The sequence below is a fragment of the Salvelinus fontinalis genome, chromosome 10 (assembly GCF_029448725.1).
Source record: "Salvelinus fontinalis isolate EN_2023a chromosome 10, ASM2944872v1, whole genome shotgun sequence".
Taxonomy (NCBI): Eukaryota; Metazoa; Chordata; class Actinopteri; order Salmoniformes; family Salmonidae; genus Salvelinus; species Salvelinus fontinalis.
Window position 1 is genome coordinate 8,287,240 of NC_074674.1, and position 21,037 is coordinate 8,308,276.

The 21,037-nt window shown below is 42.6% G+C and overlaps 1 protein-coding gene across 1 annotated transcript in view; it reads left to right on the top strand.

The window, feature by feature from the left end:
* Positions 1-1,283: 1,283 nt before the first annotated feature.
* ssh2b (slingshot protein phosphatase 2b) overlaps positions 1,284-21,037 on the top strand; it is a 37,961-nt gene continuing 18,207 nt past the window's right edge. Inside the window, exons 1-2 of the mRNA XM_055935628.1 lie at positions 1,284-1,494; positions 11,236-11,279. Of these exons, the coding sequence (XP_055791603.1) occupies positions 1,432-1,494; positions 11,236-11,279 (107 nt within the window). The 5' untranslated portion in view covers positions 1,284-1,431. The remainder of the gene's footprint in view (positions 1,495-11,235; positions 11,280-21,037) is intronic.

Sequence of the window (21,037 nt, forward strand, 5' to 3'; positions counted from 1 at the left end):
ACGACCCACTGCATATAATAATAATAATTTATTCAACTTATATAGTTTTCAAAGACTCTTAAAGCACACAAAAAAAGGCAAGTAAGTTCTCCCATGGCAACCTGCTCCTCCACACAATCCACTGGCTTCCAGTCGAAACTCGTATCTATTACAATACCATGGTACTTGTCTACAGAGCAGCAAGAGGAACTTCCCCACTCTACCTTCAGGCTATGCTCAAACCCTACACCCCAACCTGAGCACGCCTTTCTGCCAGCTCTGGTCTCTTGGCCCTGCCACTCCTACGGGAGGACAGCTCCCGCTCAGCCCAGTCCAAGCTCTTCTCTGTCCTGGCACCCCAATGATGGAACTAGCTTTCCCCTGACGTTAGGACAGCAGAGTTCCTGCCCATCTTCCAAAAACATCTGAAACACTACCTCTTCAAAGTATCATAAATACCCCCCCCCCCCCCCCAAAAAAAATACATCCTTTCAGAAACAAACACTTGCACTTGACTTTTTTCCACCCTTACTAGCTCTGACTTTGCTGGTAGCTACTTTATTGAGGAAACATGAATATACTATGACTGAGATATGTGGTTATCTTACCTAGCCCTGTAAGTCGCTCTGGTTAAGAGCATCTGCTAAATGACTAGAATGGCAATGTAAATCCAGCAGAAGACAAGTCAGACAGCCATGTTTATTATTATGGAGAGTGTGGGAAATCACTTCATAGTCTACACTCAGAGGTATACTACAAAGAAGGCTCAATGAGTTAGCCAGCTAACTAAGAAAATATGTGTTTTTGGTTGTTGAATCAATTAGACTATGCCCATTTCAAGCTTATCTTTCATCCAACCTGACAGAGCTTGAGAGGATCTGCAGAGAAGAATGGGAGAAACTCCCCAAATACAAGTGTGCCAAGCTTGTAGTGTCATACCCAAGAAGACTCGAGGCTGTAATCGCTGCCAAAGGTGCTTCAACAAAGTACTGAGTAAAGGGTCTGAATACTTATGTAAATGTCATATTTCATTCTTATTTTTTGTTTAATACATTTGAAAAACTAAAATAAAAACAGTTTTTGCTTTGTCATTATGTAGTATTGTGTGTAGATTGATGAGGAATAAAAACAATTTAATACATTTTAGAATAAGGCTATAATGTAACAAAATGTGGAAAAAGTGAGGGGGTCTGATTACTTTCCGAATGCACTGTATACCCCTCTGGTGTATTGTCTGCTGCTTTGTCTGTTTCCAGCACGGGTTAATCGGAATTAACAGCTGGCGGTTGCTGCGCATGCGCTGATCCTCCATACAGAGGAAATAGCCGGGGAGTAGGTAACTGCCTGAGAACGAACGAGCGAATACCACGGGTACAGCGGGTTTCTCTTGAAACAATTATGACCGTCTTTCCGTTGTCGCTTTCTCTCAGGTATCTGTTTCCCGGTCGCTGAATGGCGCTGGTTACCGTGCAGCGCTCGCCGACCCCCAGCACCAGTTCCAGCCCCTGTGTTTCGGTAAGCCACGGTCGTTTCGACCCCCCAACCATCGAATCTCTCGCTCGTAGCTTTGGGTTGATTTCCGCTGTTTTTGCGGACTGTACATAACTGCCTTTGTACTTGTACGCATGCGTAAAATGTATTCATTTTGGAATACAGTAGCAAATGTATCAGTCTAAATGTGATGTATTATAGCTATCTATCACTGTTGCAACAAATTTACCAAGCACAGACAATAAAACGTATGTTAAATCGTATCACATCTTTAGTATGGTTTCATGAGGAGAAATATAGGCTACATTTTGTCTGGTAGGTTTCGTCAGCTGCTACTGACATCGCGACGTAACTTACACGCCGGTAAGCCCAGGCTACTAGACACATCAGCGAGTGACCGTAGTCTACTGTAAAATGGGCAGGTTCGCTCACTAGAATAACTGGCCTCCCCAAGTCATCAAAAAACACTTTATCAGACCAGGAACATGGTTTGGTTACTTTCTTTGTTTCCTGGAATAAACCGTGACCCGTTTCTCGTTGGAGAAGTAACTAACTAAAGCCACATTTCCTGCTCTTCAGTATGATATAAAGCCTTGTGGTACTCGTGACGCGTATGAATGCGGGTAATTTACAAGTCTCTAGACTGTTGTGTCGTTGGCATGTAAACTAGTAGTTTATTGCCTTGACCGGTGTAGACGTATTATCTATCTATGCAAAGCAGCTGAACCGGGTTCCGGTATTTACACACCGCCTGTGTGCCTTGTGCCCCATTACAGAAGCCTGTCAGGCAATGAGGAAGCAAGAGTTCATGCTGCACATTGCTAAATAGTGCTCTGGGTTCCTGCATGGTCCAAGGGTCACTTGCATAATAGTGAGTGCTAGTAGTTGTAGGCTGCCTGAAGAACCAGATAACTATTCACTCAACATACAATGTGTCTGTCTTGGGTACAGTGTAGTATTATCTGTCAATCTTGCCAGAATATTCCAACTGTTATGCTTGTTTTTACTGAACTGCACTGGGGTCCGAACGCAATCATGGAGCTGGCACGAGATATGGGTCGAAAAAACAAACCTCTCAGGCGTGCCATTCCATAATTGCTGCTGTGGCTAATGCTAGCTAGCGTGAGGATGAAAATTGCAGTTTTCTGGTAAAACCAGCAGCATTTTGACTCCCGTGCAGCTCAGTATAAACAAGTGTAAAGTAGGCTCAGTATCTTCTAGCAGCTATCAATCACATTTATTTATAAAGCCCTTTTTTTACATCAGCCGATGTCACAAAATGTTATACAGAAGCCCAGCCTAAAACCCCAAACAGCAAGCAATGTAGATGTAGAAGCACGGTATAATGCCACTACTCCAACGATCAATCCCTCTCATTCTTTCTCTTCAGCTCTTGAATGCCACAAGTCAAGCAATAGTAGTGGTTCACTTCTCAGGACTACGTCCCTCATTGGGTGCTCTGCCTTTAGAAAGTACTCTTACTCTACATTTCTCACACTGTAGATAATAAGAAACTGCAGCAACCCTACTTTTTTTTTAAACAAAGGGGGAAAAAATCAGCCAATTTTCTGCCTTTTTGCATACACAAAAAGTTATGTGTATCTCCCCTATTCTGTGTTTTCATCTAAACCAGAAGTCTGTTGGGCCGAAGTGAAATGGTAGGACTTCATTGCGATGTTATCAGATCACGATATATTGTGAGTAACACCTTGATCTCATGAAGATGCGAGATTAGTCATAACACCAGTCAATGCCACAAACTCACCAGAGTTTGAGTGTTTGTGCTCTGGTGAGTCAGTCAGTGTCAGCCTATCGGGGAAGCAGCTCTGTGTTATGGCGTAACAGTTTAGTTGCCGAAGATGCCTCAAACTAAGGTAAACCACTACCATGGTTGTTGTTGTCAGTCTGTCCTTGAACTGTCTGTTTCGACCAGTTGAGCCTGTTTGGAGTCAAAGACAGTACTGATTTGGCGGTCTGGGGGGACAGAAAGAAATACAACCTGTCATTTGCTTTTAGCTTTCTCAAAACAAGCAGTGTGAACTGAGGTTGTGTTGTTGAGTTATGTTGCAGAACGTTCCTCAACGGCATTGTGATCTTGGACATGACCCTGTCATTGACGTCTTTCTCTGCCTTCCCCCAGCTGAACAGGTTCTGTGAGTGAGGCCAGATGATAGCCTTGCTTACGCTCCCCCTGCCCTCCACACAGGACCCCAGAAACAATAGCTGCTACTTCTGCAAAAGCTAATGGGGATACAAATAAATGCACATCTATCTATCCTTTGTGTAGACCCAGGAGGAGTAGCTGCTGCATCAGCGAATGGGGATCCTAATGAACAAAACCCACAACGCATACATGCGCTGTGTCCCATGGCTGGGTGGTGGTGTGTGAGGTGTCTTGTGAGATGCCCACTGGGTCTTCTCGCTCTCTAGAACCCCATGGTGAACCTGGCCAGCTCCAATACAGTGTTGCTATGACAACGAGAGCCAGACACACACACTGCTGCTGTAATACTCCATGGAGTCAAGGGATTCCTACACTCAGTAGATCACCCTTCTCTGTCAAAGTGGACAACGTTGAATGGCGGTGGGGATTCACCTCATCATCCCCTACCGTCCTATCCTGCAGATGCCTCACAACACACTACTTTTTTATGAATTTATATATATTTTTTAAAACAATCCAAAACATATATACAGACGCACACATCTACAACATCACACCTGCCCAAACCCACCTGTTCTGACCCCTATCTCCTGCACTACTCTCCGGCCAACATGTCCTCAAATCCCACACTCTTAATATTTAGATAATGAAGCATAGGATTTTTCCGTTGTCTTAAAGATGGAGGATATTGATTGACAGTTAAGTATACTTATTTTTTTAAAGATAATTGAGGTGAAGTTCATCATCCAACCCATTGGGTATCTCACTGCCCCATCATATGACATGTCTTGAACTACATGCACACATTTCCATTCACCTTGAGGGTTTTGCATGTATGTAAATGTCCCGACCGGAGGAATCTGTGCTTCTCCTCTCACTTCCTGTCCAGACAAACACAAAAACCTGTCCCCATCCTGGTATCTGTCCACACTGACCAACACACACGCTCCATTTTCGGTAACCAAACCCTGAACCACACTGTCTCCCCACTCTTCATGAATTTCCATTTTGAGGCTCTGGTCATAATATCTTCGCTCAGCCATATACATTAATGGTTCTCTTTTTTTTGTTGTTGCAAAAATAGAAGCATAAAATATATACTAGTGGAGTATAACGTGTTATAGCTGTGTTAAGATGGAGATCAGTGTTTTCCCTGTATGCATTTAGCAGAGGTGCATTGCAGTTGATAAATAATGGCCCCCACTGCAATTTAAAAAAATAAATGTATATATTTTTGGGAAATTATTTAAGATGGTAAAATGTTTTCAGTGTAAATTTAAGCGACTAAAACCAGATAAAGTATGTAGGAAAGATAATGGAGCTATATATTTTTTTAAATAAGATCATCTTTGAGAACTAACAATCACCAAAATAAAAACTAGACAGTCAGGGAGAATGTAAACATGTTTGTGTGTGAATCTTTTTCTCTCGGACCGCGCCTTATAAACAGACTGAGGTCATTTTCCTGGAGAGGGTGAGAAAATTGAATCCAGGCTGAACGGCTCGTCTCTGCTCTAATAGGGGTAGTTAAACTGCATAGCCTGTTGCACGCAGTCATTCTCTGTGTGTGTGTGTGTGTGAGAGAGTTGGTCATTCTCTGGTGTGTGTGTGTGACAGGGAGAGAGTTGGTCATTCTCTGGTGTGTGTGACACGGAGAGAGTTGGTCATTTTCTGGTGTGTGTCAGTGCCAGGGTTGGATTGGTTACTTTCTAAATGTAATCAGTGAAGTAACTTTTGGATTATCCAAACTCAGTAAAGTAATCAAAAATGAATATTACCAATTGAACAACATATATTGCAGGATAAATCAATGTTAGATACATAGTTACTGGGTGTTGCATTTCACTTGATGGGTTGGACATCTAGTCTTCTAAACCCATTGCTTTCTCCTACAGATAATAATTTGATTAGGCTATATCTCCACATTAAAAACCAAAGTCTGTATAATTTCCAGTCATTCCAATTCATTAAATACCCCTTGATCTTCAAGCCTTGGAAATATAGATTAGCCAAATTGTTTAACCTGAGCATAATCTAAAAACTAAGGACTTATTAGCCTACTCAATTGTAGAGATAAATCTTTTTTGTAAATACTGTAGAACTATTTGGTGAAATGTGCATTGTGGCTGCATGAACGGTCAAGTTAAATATTTTTTTTCCTGAAGAGGTTGGGGGGGCCCCCAGATAGCATAAGAACACGTCATAAACTATGGCCACATATGTAGAATTGCAGGAAATTAGCTTTAACGGTTGACTTTGGGCATGAAAAACGGCCCATCTCCTATTCCTTCCTCAATTTTCAAACAGAAATGGGGTATGCCTTTGGTGGTTCATCGACGTGTTATTCTAGTCATGCGCGCCATGACCGACGTACAGAAGCTAGTGTGTTAGCTAAGCTGGCCACTTGTAGCTAGCCAGTAACTCCTCCAGTATGTGTTGACGTCATTTCACAGGATTTGGGGGAGGGAGGGTTCTACTAAGCTATATGGGATTGTTTTGAGAGGTTCATACAAAGGATAATTTTGCTCTTTGATGTATCAAAAAATATACACTGCTCAAAAAAATAAAGGGAACAGTAAAATAACACATCCTAGATCTGAATGAATTAAATATTCTTATTAAATACTTTTTTCTTTACATACTTGAATGTGCCGACCACAAAATCACACACAAATTATCAATGGAAATCAAATTTATCAACCCATGGAGGTCTGGATTTGGAGTCACACTCAAAATTAAAGTGGAAAACCACACTACAGGCTGATCCAACTTTGATGTAATGTCCTTAAAACAAGTCAAAATGAGGCTCAGTAGTGTGTGTGGTCTCCACGTGCCTGTATGACCTCCCTACAACGCCTGGGCATGCTCCTGCTGAGGTGGCGGATGGTCTCCCGAGGGGTCTCCTCCCAGACCTGGACTAAAGCATCCGCCGTTGGTGTTGGTGGATGGAGCGAGACATGATGTCCCAGATGTGCTCAATTGGATTCAGGTCTGGGGAACGGGCGGGCCAGTCCATAGCATCAATGCCTTCCTCTTGCAGGAACTGCTGACACACTCCAGCCACATGAGGTCTAGCATTGTCTTGCATTAGGAGGAACCCAGGGCCAACCGCACCAGCATATGGTCTCACAAGGGATCTGAGGATCTCATCTCGGTACCTAATGGCAGTCAGGCTACCTCTGGCGAGCACATGGAGGGCTGTGCGGCCCCCCAAAGAAATGCCACCCCACACCATGACTGACCCACCGCCAAACCGGTCATGCTGGAGGATGTTGCAGGCAGCAGAACGTTCTCCACGGCGTCTCCAGACTCTGTCACGTCTGTCACGTGCTCAGTGTGAACCTGCTTTCATCTGTGTAGAGCACAGGGCGCCAGTGGCGAATTTGCCAATCTTGGTGTTCTCTGGCAAATGCCGAACGTCCTGCACGGTGTTGGGCTGTAAGCACAACCCCCACCTGTGGACGTCGGGCCCTCATACCACCCTCATGGAGTCTGTTTCTGACCGTTTGAGCAGACACATGCACATTTGTGGCCTGCTGGAGGTCATTTTGCAGGGCTCTGGCAATGCTCCTCCTGCTCCTCCTTGCACAAAGGTGGAGGTAGCGGTCCTGCTGCTGGGTTGTTGCCCTCCTATGGGCCTCCCCCACGTCTCCTGATGTACTGGCCTGTCTCCTGGTAGCGCCTCCATGCTCTGGACACTACGCTGACAGACACAGCAAACCTTCTTGCCACAGCTCACATTGATGTGCCATCCTGGATGAGCTGCACTACCTGAGCCACTTGTGTGGGTTGTAGACTCCGTCTCATGCTACCACTAGAGTGAAAGCACCGCCAGCATTCAAAAGTGACCAAAACATCAGGCAGGAAGCATAGGAACTGAGAAGTGGTCTGTGGTCACCACCTGCTGAACCACTCCTTTATTGGGGGTGTCTTGCTAATTGCCTATAATTTCCACCTGTTGTCTATTCCATTTGCACAACAGCATGTGAAATTTATTGTCAATCAGTGTTGTTTCCTAAGTGGACAGTTTGATTTCACAGAAGTGTGATTGACTTGGAGTTACATTGTGTTGTTTAAGTGTTCCCTTTATTTTTTTGAGCAGTGTATACAATAATTTGATGTAAACATTTTATTTAGCTGTACTGCTATTAGCCCATAAAAACGCATTGAATAACAGATTCACTACATGGAACTGATAGATACCCCCAAACAATCGAAAGGAAGTTTGTTCCGATGTGTCTGTCCTATATCCTGAGAAATAAGAAAGATCAGGGAACATTAGTAATAAAAAATAAATAAAAAATGAACCCCTTATTTTTGTCACTAAAACATTTCCATATATAATTCCATACATTTTTTTGACTGGTACCAGGGGGCCTTCAGACAAGTCTTGTGAGGCCTGTGGGTGTCCCAGAGAAAACAACTAACATGTTCGTGTTCCTGAGAGTCTCTCCTTTACACAGATTAGTGTGTAGCCCAAACTGTTCACCCCCTAAAGACAGAAGTTGGCAGATCGGCTGTACCGACTTCAGATGAGTCTCAAGACAGAGAACGCCATCGTGAGAGTCTAATCTTTCCATACAGGGTTCATAATAGTTTGTTGTCCGACCCGTTCAAACAGTACAGAATACCAATTTCCGGGATGTCTCATGGGCTGACAAACACCGCTCTGTCACCTTTCACCGCGTCAAATGCAAAAAAACAGATTCATCTAACTTAAACTGACAGACTTTCATGGGATTTAAAAAAAATTATGCTTATTAGATTTCTGTGGAGGCATGGATATTGACTCTAGGGGTTTAACAGAATCTGAACTTTTTAAAAGTGTGATTTTCACTGGACTGTTACTTTAAAACTGCAACATTTTCTCTCAGCCTCATGGCAAACTGTGTAGAGTAGCAGGAAATTAACACTTATCCGTCCACTTATACTGTGGTTTCAAAATCCTCATCAAAATCACCCAGAAAATGGGCCTGATAAGTCAAGTCAAACTTTGTAGAATTGCAGGAAATGCATTTTTAAATGTAAAATAAAAATTTAGGGGGAGGACCCCACTGGACCCTGTAAAAGTTCCTATAAAAACATATCTAATTGATGGGATACACAAGCTACATTCCTTGCCAAATGATGACAGTTTTATCACAAATTATAAATGGACTGGTTGATTGAAGTAGGAAAATGTGTTCCGACAACGAGATGCAGTTTTGGAATAATTGCGACTTGTCTATTTTCCACTTTAGGAACTGCTAGAGCCATTCAGAATTGGTTAGCTTAGGCTACAATCCCCTTAACATAAACAGGTTCCACACTGAAAATATGCCAAAACATTTCATTTTGATAAAGGCCGAGCGTATTTTCACCAGAATCTTTTAAGCATACGCCCACAACTGCAGACCATGCCAGCCTAGGACCTCCACGTCTGGCTTCTTAACCTGCAGGATTGTTTGAGACCAGGCACCAGACAGCTGATGTAACTGTAGGTTTGCACAACCAAAGATTTCTGTACAAACTGTCAGAATGCGTCTCAGAGAAGCTCATCTGAATGCTCGTCGTCCTCACCAGGGTCTTGACCTGACTGCAGTTCGGCGTCGTAACCAACTCAGTATGTAAGTGCTTACCTTCGATGGCCACTGGCACACTGGAGAAGAGTGTTCTTCAAGGATTAATCTGGGTTTCAACTGTTCCGGGCAGATGGCAGACAGCGTGTATGGTGTCCTGTGGTCGAGCAGTTTGCTGATGTCAGCATTGTGAACAGAGTGCCCCACGTGGCGGTGGGGTTATGGTATGGGCAGGCATAAGCTACGGACAACAAACACAATTGCATTTTATTGATGGCAATTTGAATGCACAGAGATACTGTGACGAGATCCTAAGACCCGTTGTCATGCCATTTATCCGCTGCCATCACCTCATGTTTCAGCATAATGTACAGCCCCATCTCGCAAGGATCTGTACACAATTCCTGGAAGCTGAAAATGTCCCAGTTCTTCCATGGCCTGCATATTCACCACACGTCACCCATTGAGCATGTTTGGGATGCTCTGGATCGACGTGTACGACGTTCCAGTTCCTGCCAATATCCAGCAACTTCGCACAGCAATTGAAGAGTGTGGCCTCTGGAATGTTGTACCAATCACAGCATAAGATGCACCTGTGTAATGTTCATGCTGTTTAATCATCTTCTTGATATACCACACCTGTAAGGTGGATGGAAAATTAGAAATTCTCACTAACAGGCATGTAAACAAATTTGTGCCCAAAAAATTGAGAAATAAGCTTTTTGTATATGTGAAACATTTCTGGGATCTTTTATCTCAGCTCATGGGACCAACACTTTACATGTTGAATTTATATTTTTGTTCAGTATACTTACCAAGTTAGCTAACCCTTTCCTTCCTAAACTTAACCCTAACCCCTAGCCTAGCTAACGTATTTGGTGGGTCATCATAGTGGTCTCTGACTTGTGGTCAGACTCACTCAGGCGAAACTAACTTAAACTTGCACCTTTTTTCAATGCTTATTTCAATGTCCTTAGCTAGGTTTCCATCCAATTTGCAACCAATTTTCATGCGAATTTTCTAAAAATGTACATGTGGCGTGTTTTTTCACACAAGATGTTTCCATCAAACGGACTTATTGCGGATACAAATCTGTGCGTGAAGATGTATAGACATAATAATAAAGGTTCAATTTCCAGGTACCAAATGGAAAAATACAAGTTAAATGAGTTTCCATCGCATTTTCAACTCTACTGATGGTTTGGTCACATACTGTTGCGTTATAAAGCAAATGTGCCCACTCTGGTCTAGGCTGGTGTGCTCTAGCCAACTGCTCAACAGGTCACATATACAGTGCGGGTACGGCTACCGACAATGAAATTATGGATAAGAGAAATTTTATTTTTATTTGTCAAATGGTAGCCACATCGATTATGTCACCAGAATACGACCCTGAATATGTATTGGAAAGGAGCATCAAGCTCATCACGTGCACTTTCACCACCCTGTGAAGTTCATCATAATTTATTTAATATGTAGTTTAATAAACTGCATGCTTTCCTGAGTCGTAGTGGGAGGACCACACAACATATCGCGTGACTCCAAGTTTATTCCGAAATGATGAATATTATATCAATATTTTTGCATAAAGGCGTTTTCCACCGCAATTTCTCACATAATTAATTGTATCGACAAAAATAAATCCCACGATGTCAACAAATAAATTGTCTGTTAGCAATTTATAAAATTGTACTGGCATATTGTGTTTCCATCAGCCCGGTCATGATTTTTTATTCATCCACATGAAATGGTTGGATGGAACCCTGATTATTGAAACAGAAAGGTGTCAGAAAAATGGTGCAAACATTCTTTCTGAATTGAAAAGTTACACTAGAAATAATCATGTAGTTCTTCAAACGTATCTGTCAATCTGATTACAATATTTTTGCTGGTAAGGTAGTGGATTACAGTTATAATACTTTTTAAAAAATCAGTTAAATGGGATCCATTACTCTCCAACTGGTCAGTGTGAGAGTTGGTCATTGTCTGGACTAGCTGACCACATTGATGTTGTGTTAACCATCTGTGTGTTTCTCTCCTCAGGAGTCTGGCAGTGGGGAGGATGACCGGCGCTCTCAGCCTAGGAGGTAAGACAGACACACACACACCCTGACATCGTCACTCTTGTTTGTGACACTACAAATGTCACTCTGTGCCATTGTGACATCAGAGAGAGACCATGTGCAATTGTGAGATCTGAGAAATGTGGCAGTAATAAGCAGGTTTCCATTGACCCAGGTTTATTCGACAAAAGCAATGTTGCAAATAAAAATGATTGAGATGTGTAATGGAAACGGAATATATATACAGGATACATTTTCTAAAGATCGACAACATTTTTATCCGTTCGACGGGTGGATTTTTCTTCTGTCTAAATTTTATTGTGGCAAATGACGGTGGAAACGGTGTTAAAAAAAAATAAAAATATGATTGATGAATAATTTTGAAGGTACGCAGGGCACGTGATGTCACTGCGTAACTATTAAGCTCACTCCACAATAGATACCGCGTTTAAAACAACTGGGACCTTGGAAAAATAGGTCAAATCATGACATCAGTGATCTTCAGGTCAGAAAGTCAGAGTTCTAGAAAGAGGCCAGAGTTTCCGAGTCGGATGGCTGTACAAATCGATTTTTATTTTTTCCCAGTCGGAGCTTGTTTTTTCCCCCCCAGAGTTCCCAGTTCTGAATGCACTGAAGTCTGCTATTTCGGAGTTCTGAGCTTCCAGTTGTTCTGAATGGGGCATCATTGTAAATGCCTAGGTCTTGTGAAATACTTTTTTTTTTCCAACTATAAGCATTTTTCTTTGCAAGACAAGAATTGTCCTGACTTTCAAGAATGCCTGAATTGCTTCGCCTTGCTCTTCTGGTTGGCTGGCAAGTTTCACCTTCCAATTATTTCAGATCTACAGGAGTGCAAGTCTCACCATGGCACGGCCCATGGCGATACGATGGTACATGATTAATTATTAGAATATGGCAAATATTAGTAAATTATTGCATTCTATCTATGCTGGCTTTCACGGACTACCTGAGACATGAAACCGATAGTTGGGAGGGAAATGTATTAATGCACAGTTTGCCTAAAGGGGAAGTGGAAACACTTCAACATTTTCATTCAACAAAATTATTTTTTAGGTGTGATGTCATTATGTCCAGCTGTTTTCATCGACACAAGATAGTGCAATGGAAACGCACCCTAGCAGGCAATTGTCACATGTATTTTCTATGCAAACTTTCTAAATCGACAAGTTAATGGAAACATAGCTGGTGACCTCAAGCCTCACCCGTGTCAGCGTTCTGTCCTTTGTGATTGAGACTCCATAAAGAACTCCTGTGCTAAAGAACTGTCCTGTGTGATTGTAACATCACAATGCGGCTCTCCCTTTGTTGCCTAGACCAGTGAGTGTCTGAGCTGTGGAGTCGTTGTAGATCAGGTTTGTCTTGTCTCTGTCCACCACAGACTCCAGCTGAACAGCTCTCAGGTAACATTGCCTTCTGCTCCTGTGTTCCTCTGTGTGTTTACAAAACAAAGTCGGTACCAGGGCTTCATCTCTTCCCAATGCTTTATTTGTCCCATTTTTGTCAGAAAGGCTCAGTCAATATTGCCACTGCAGTTCTCTGACTGTCAACTAGAGAGCAGTGTAGCTTGTCAGAGTCTGTCAGGATGTGGGCCAAAATAATTAGAACAGAACATGGATCACAGGCCAGTTTGGTGTTTCTCTTATCGCACTGACAGAGCTGTCAGTGTTTGTGCAGCTGGGAGTGAAATCAATATTCACAAGGAGTAGCAACGTGTGCGCGTGTGTGTGCGCGTGTGCGTACACTTTTGAATTGTGTGTGCCTTCTCATTAAAAGAGGATACAAATCACTTTATAAAAATATATATTTTTATGTTATCTATTCAACAAAAAAACATGGAAGCAGCTCACACAGCACGCTGAAGAAGGCTGTAAAGCCGAAACGTCTGTGTACGCTATCCCTGATGCAGTGAAAATAATTAAAAACATTGAGTAATGAAGTAAGCTTTATATAACATCCTTTTTGAGTGTGGACCCATCACACCCCTTTGTTTGAGCAGCTCACACTATGGAAAGTATTTTATCAACACACACGCGCTGCTGTTTTCAGCCACTCCAGATTGAACCTTTTCAGGCGAACTCTTTTTGGGGGGGTTGTATTCATCAGATTGATGTCTTGTATCTCGACATGTACCTCCTTGACCACTGCTCCAAACCATGCTGTCGTAGGGCAACTGGTGTTTTCTCTCCATTGTTCTATAGAAGGAGCACAGAAGTCACCAAAACAACATCCAAGGTCTTTTAAATCCAAATTTGAAGCCAAGTTGTTTTAGTTTGGGACGCAGCAACAGAGGTGAACAGCTGTCCCGCCCCAGCATCTATAATGGAAGGGGATACACTGCTCTGTGTATTGACTGAGTCAGTAGCGGTTGGACATTGTCAACAGGAGGACGTCACTTTTATATTGTTCACTGTAAAAGTCCCCTGGCAGAAGTACAGTATTAACGGCTGGCTGGCTGTGTCTGTTTTTGCAGAGTCATAAATTACTGATTTTTATCAAGTCTAATGACACAGCGGTCAGGTGATTGGCCGCCTCAGCCAATCAAAACCTGTGCACGCCTATGTCAGTTGTGAGGTGTGACTTTCATGAGATACCTTTTATTGTTCTCGATAGATTACGTGCATCCTGCATGCATACAGCATACGTTGTATTGAACCCAGGTTGCCAATTTGACTTGGACTGTACTAGCCCTCTGAGCTAAAGCCACCTCCTCTACACATGTACATACGTTTTATTAGCTCAGATAAAACGACATAAACCTCTGCTCTGTATGCAAGGCCCTTCAACAGAAATAGGTTACTGAACAAATGAATCAAACCCTGATATGAGCTGGTTCCAGAGAGGAAATCAACCAGGAACTGCTTTCACAGTTTTATTGCACCTTCTTGCATCAGACTTTGGGTTGGTGGACTTCCCTGTTTATCTGACCACAGTGATAGCGTCAGATACCCATTTGTACCCCGCAGCCTTCCATCAATCAGGCCTTGGATGACCATTGTGTTTATCTGGTCACAATGCTAGTTAAGTCAGTGTTCCTAGTGTTAATCACTACCTCAGAACCTGATTAGTCACACAAGCACATGTTTGTTTTAATATCCTTGTGGGTCTAAACAATTGTTTCCCTTTTTTTTTTTTATCATAGTTTCCCTAAGCCTTACCCCTAATTCTAACCCTAAACATTAACCCCTAAGCCTTAAATTGCCTTTTCCTTGTGGGGACCTGTGAAATGTCCCCATTTGTCTAAATGTTCCTTGTTTTACTATCATTGTCAGGACGTCTGGTCCCTACAAGGATAGTAAAACCAAAAAAACACATATACACAAGGGGTCTATGTCCCAATACTTACACTTCTCAGAACATACAGCCAGGTGACCTGATATGAGGGACTAGAACATACCAGCCAGGTGATATGAGGAGGGACTAGAACATACCAGCCAGGTGATATGAGGAGGGACTAGAACATACCAGCCAGGTGATATGAGGAGGGACTAGAACATACCGACCAGGTGATATGAGGAGGGACTAGAACATACAGTGCTATGAGGGACTAGAACATACAGTGCTATGAGGGACTAGAACATACGGTGCTATGAGGGACTAGAACATACCAGCCAGATGATATGATGGACTAGAACATACCAGCCAGATGATATGATGGACTAGAACATACCGGCCAGGTGATATGAGGAGGGACTAGAACATACCGGCCAGGTGATATGAGGAGGGACTAGAACATACCGGCCAGGTGATATGAGGAGGGACTAGAACATACCGGCCAGGTGATATGAGGAGGGACTAGAACATACCGGCCAGGTGATATGAGGAGGGACTAGAACATACCGGCCAGGTGATATGAGGAGGGACTAGAACATACCGGCCAGGTGATATGAGGAGGGACTAGAACATACCGGCCAGGTGATATGAGGAGGGACTAGAACATACCGGCCAGGTGATATTTTTTATTTTTTTACATTTTAGTCATTTAGCAGACGCTCTTATCCAGAGCGACTTACAGTAGAGTGCATACATTTTATTACATTTTTACATAGAGACAAGGATATCCCTACCGGCCAAACCCTCCCTAACCCGGACGACGCTATGCCAATTGTGCGTCGCCCCACGGACCTCCCAGTTGCGGCCGGCTGCGACAGAGCCTGGGCGCGAACCCAGAGACTCTGGTGGCGCAGCTAGCACTGCGATGCAGAGCCCTAGACCACTGCGCCACCCGGGAGGCCGGGTATGAGGTGGGACTAGAACATACCAGCCAGGTGATATGAGGAGGGACTAGAACATACCAGCCAGGTGATATGACATGAGGAACTAGAACATACCAGCCAGGTGATATGACATGAGGGACTAGAACATACCAGCCAGGTGATATGACATGAGGGACTAGAACATACCAGCCAGGTGATATGAGGAGGACCTCCCTGTTGTATTCAGGTAATGTTTACCTTCATTTTACCAGGAAATTAAAAGCATTATACCAGTTCCTTTAAAGTGGAACTGACAGCATTTTAGCAACATGAAATCTTATTAAAACCTGTTCATAGACACCCCAGGAAGATTTTCTTTTAAAAACATTTTCTGAAAAGCGAGCACTTAACGTTTAACATTTCATTAATTCTTAGAATGTCTGGGATTTACAGATACTAAGTCATTTGTGAAACTGCTATAGCAATATAGATTGGGAAAGTGTCCGTGTGTTTGGACAATTTAATAGACACTGCAGTAAATAAAACCTAATAAAAACATCTGTCTCGTCCAGGACCGGAGTCTACGCAGACCGGTGCACCGTAGACAATCAGAGCTACAGTAGGCCTTTATGCAAACATGCCATTTGCTACACAGGCCTGCCATCATTCACTTTGAACTGGACTGTGTGTTTTACAGACAGTTGCAACAGCGTGACTTTAGATCATTAGAATGCATTCACCAAAAGCCACAAAATACACCTGAATGGATTTCTAAAAATATGTCAATACCACAGGAGTCCCCTTACATTTGGGAACTTTACAGTCCTATTGATCAAACAACCATGAAAGGTAGGTCTCTCTCCATTATGCACAGTACCAGTCAAAAGTTTAGACACACCTACTCATTCCAGGGATTTTCTTTATTTTCTACATTTTCTACATTTTATGGAATAATAGTGAAGACATCAAAACTATGAAATAACACATATGGAATCATGTAGTAACCAAAAAAGTGTTAAACATATCAAAATATTATATATTTGAGATTCTTCAAAGTAACCACCCTTTGCCCTGACAGCTTTGCACATGCTTGGCATTCTCCCAACCAGCTTCATGAGGTAGTCACCTGGAATGCATTTCATTTATCAGGTGTACCTTGTTAAAAGTACATTTTTGGAATTTCTTTCTTTCTTAATGCGTTTGAGCCAATCAGTTGTGTTCTGACAAGGTAGGAGTGGTATACAGAAGATAGCCTTATTTGGTACAAGTCCATATTATGGCAAGAACAGCTCAAATAAGCAAAGAGAAATGAGTCCATCATTACTTTAAGACATGAAGGTCAGTCAGTCCTGAAAATGTCAAGAACTTTGAAGGTTTCTTCAAGTGCAGTCGCAAAAACCATCAAGTGCTATGGTGAAACTGGCTCTCATGAGGACCGCCACAGGAAAGTAAGACCCAGAGTTACCTCTGCTTTAGATAAGGTCATTAGTTCCCAGCCTCAGAAATTGCAGCTCAAAAAAGGCTTCCGAGTTTGGGTAACAGACACTTCTCAACATCAACTGTTCAGAGGAGACTGTGTGAATCAGGCCTTCATGGTCAAAATGCTGCAAAAAAAAAACACTACTAAAGGACACCAATAAGAAGAGACTTGCTTGGACCAAGAAACACGAGCAATGGACATTAGACCGGTGGAAATCTGTCCTTTGGTCTGGAGTCAAAATTTGAGACGTATGGTTCCAACTGCCGTGTCTTTGTGAGACACAGAGTAGGTGAACGGATGATCTTTGCATGTGTGGTTCCCACAGTGAAGCATGGAGGAGGTGTGATGGTGTGTTTTGCTGGTGACACTGTCTGATTTTATTTAGAATTCAAGGCACACTTAACCAGCATGGCTGCCACAGCATTCTGCCGCGATACACCATCCCATCTGGTTTGCACCATCATTTGTTTTTCAACAGGACAATGACCCAACACACCTCCAGGCTGTGTAAGGGCTATTTGACCAAGGAGAGTGATGGAGTGCTGCATCAGATAGCCTGGCCTCCACAATCACCTGACCTCAACCCAATTGAGATGGTTTGGGATGAGTTGGACCGCGGAGTGAAGGAAAAGCAGCCAACAAGACTGTTGGAAAAGCATTCCAAGTAAAGCTGTCATCAAGGCAAAGGGTGGCTCCTTAGAAGAATCTCAAATATAAAATCTATTTTGATAACACTTTTTTTGGTTATTACTACATGATTCCATATGTGTTATTTCATCGTTTCAATGTCTTCAATTTTATTCTACAATATAGATAATAGTAAAAATAAAGAAACCCTTGAATGAGTAGGTGTGTCAATACTTTTTATGGATACTGTACATCAACAACTAATGCTAGCCAGAGCAAGATGAACTAAAATATAATGAAGGAACATTAGATAAACCCTATCAACTTTTTCAGCTAGTTGGCCATCAAAATTGCAATGATAAACGATGGGGAATTGTAGCCTTCTCGTCCTTCTGCAGCTTGTCTTCCTGGCTAAGGTTGGCTAGCTTGCTAGCTAGCTACTTCCAGACACAAATAAGAGCAACTCACTCTGACCAATTTTACTTGCCCTAACAGAGCGGGTTAGCTAGACTGTTTACATGTTATCTAGGGCGTTCGTGACTATTGTTTTGCCTACGTTTACTGACAGCGGTCATATTCAGCAGGTGTTGCGTAAATTCATCAGTTATTCTGCGCTGTGGCACACTCAGACAAGTGCTCTGAAGTCGGAGTAGATAGCCAGAGTGAATTTGCTAACACAAGATATATGCTAACTGTATAACAGTCGTTCCAAGTTCTTGTTAGCTAACCAAATGATACCTGCATCTCTAGCTGTGTATAGCTACCGAAGCAATATGAGGGTGAAAGTCAGTCACTCAACTCCTCCTCCAATGACATGACATCCTCCTAGCAGCTAGCTAGCTATCTAGCCTACGGTAAGCTCTGTGTTTTTAACTTGCTACATAAATAGATACGCTAGCCTATTAGCCACGTTATGACTGACCTGTGATAATAGCCTTCGCTAGTTTGATTGTATTGACGTTCCCAGCCTTAGTTACGTTTCTCCGTTTTTGTCCAAAATATTGAGTCATTGAAACAGTGCATCTATGATTTCCAACCTGATAGCAATATTTTTTTGACTACCAAGAAATGTATTGGTGAATTATATGAATCATGTATTGAACTGAATCATCTATTCTGCCAACAATGTCTTAGTGTACATCATGGAATATAACCTATTTTTTTTTTAAATACTCTTATAAAGTTGTTTTTGTAGCATAAACTGTGAATTTCATATTTTTGACTGATATTATGATCGTCTGTTTCATATCTGCAAAGTAGTTAACGCTGTCTATTCCACTTTAATGTCAGATAGCAGCAGCCAGGTGTAACCTTGCAGGTCAGTGAACAGTAGCAGTACAGTGATGTCGGGGGAGCAAAGCACACACTCTAGTCCATGGGGTATTCAACTCTTCTCCAACAAAGTCTGGCTGGTTTTCTGTCCTACTTGATCATTAATTGCACCAACCTGGTGTCTCAGGTCTAAATCAGTGCCTGATTAGAACAATAAAAAAAATGTGGTGGAACTGGCTTGGGTGTCCAAAGTTGTTTGAGGGATCTAGTCCATGTAGTGTACCCCACTGCATACAGTAAGATGATGACTGCCCAGACACCGGTAGGCTAAACTCTGAGAGAGACACACACACATAGTATACCAAACATTAGGAACACCTTCCCAATATGGAGTTGCACCCTCCTTTGCCCTCAGAACAGCCTCAATTCGTCAGGGGGATGGACTCTACAAGGTGTCTAGCGTTCCATAGGGATACTGGCCCATGTTGACAATGCTTCCCACAGTTGTCAAATTGTCTGGATGTCCTTGTAATGGAAAGAGCAAGTGTTCTTAATGTTTTGTATACTCGGTGTATATTTATTGGCATTTGGCACCAAACCAGTCAGGTATTGAAGGTTATCTAAATAATGTACTAGCAGGAAGTCAATCAGGTTATTAACGCACAAATCAATTAGTAAACCACATTCCGCTTCAGAAAGGATTAGAGTGTGTGTGTGTATATATTTTTGTGAGCCTGGTGTGAGTGTTTTTACATGTGGCTGTAGGGTCACCATGGTGACAAGTGTGTGTGGACACAGACCCGGTGACATGGCTGGTCCGACAGAGTGTCTGGTGTGAGTGTTTTTACATGTGGCTGTAGGGTCACCATGGTGACAAGTGTGTGTGGACATAGACCCAGTGACATGCCTGGTCCGACAGAGTGTCTGGTGTTTTTGTCTGGCATCCTCTGTCTCATTGTAAAGTTTCAATTTCAGTGGTCCAACCAGAGAGGTAGATGAGCTACGGCAAGGTTTCCCAAACTCGGTCCTGGGGCCCCCCCAAGGGGTGCACGTTTTGGGTTTTGCCCTTGTGCTACACAGCTGATTCAAATCAACTAATCATCAAGCTTTGATTTGAATCAGGTGTGTAGTGCTGGGGCAAAAACCAAAAACGAGCGCCCCTTCAGGTCCCGAGGACTGAGTTTGGGAAACGCTGAGCTAGGGAGAAAGAGGAACATTCCCACACACACATTGATGTGTATACACACACACACACACACACACACAGAACCTTTTCCTGCTTTCCCACTCACAGTACTGCAAACATGAACTCAGCTCCCTAGTGAACAAGGTTTCCGCAAGCACAGCGATATCCTCCGTGTGTGTGTATGTGTTAGAGATGGAACGATTGATCTGTCTCTACCTGAACAGAGGAAAGACAAGCATGACAGAAAGAGAGAGAAGACATGTAATGGGTGATATGAGGGAGAAAATAATGTGGTAAGTGTGGGAGGGGCAGGAAGGTGATGATTGGGTCATGAGTGTTCCTCTTCCAATCAGTTAACAGTAGAGTTTGAAAGGGTTCTCTGTCGTCAGCTGTAGTATCCAGGCTTTAACAGCTCTGAATATTATACTATTAGCTTATTGGACCCAATCATCATTATATATAACCACATAACCTTATCTATCCTATTCTATACATCTGCTATATGTTAGGATTAAATGTGTCTGTGATTTGAAATTAAATTGATAGATTGCATGTGATCATGGAAGGATTCAATCTCGTGTGTGTGTGTGTGTGTGTGTGTGTGTGTGTGTGTGTGTGTGTGTGTGTGTAGTCCATCAGGTTAATCAAGGGCACTACAGCAGCATCGCTGCACACTGCTGAGCCATAATCAATCTAACCACTACACCTCACTTCCTCTATACCACATAGTAGAGGGTCGAGGATAACACACACAAACATTCAGCCAGACCCGAGAATATACACACAATTAGAAAACATCATACACAGACTCACACAATGTGGTAGGATTAGGATGCTACTTGTTGTCATTTGAAAGCTGAGAATATGTACATGTTTGTTGGTTTAAACCTGTATTTTCCACAACATGAAATGTAGGTGTAGGCCACCTAATACATTGACATCAACATGCTTGCTTCACTACCAGATAAACAACCCCGGCTAGGACCTGGCTCGTGTTCTCCTC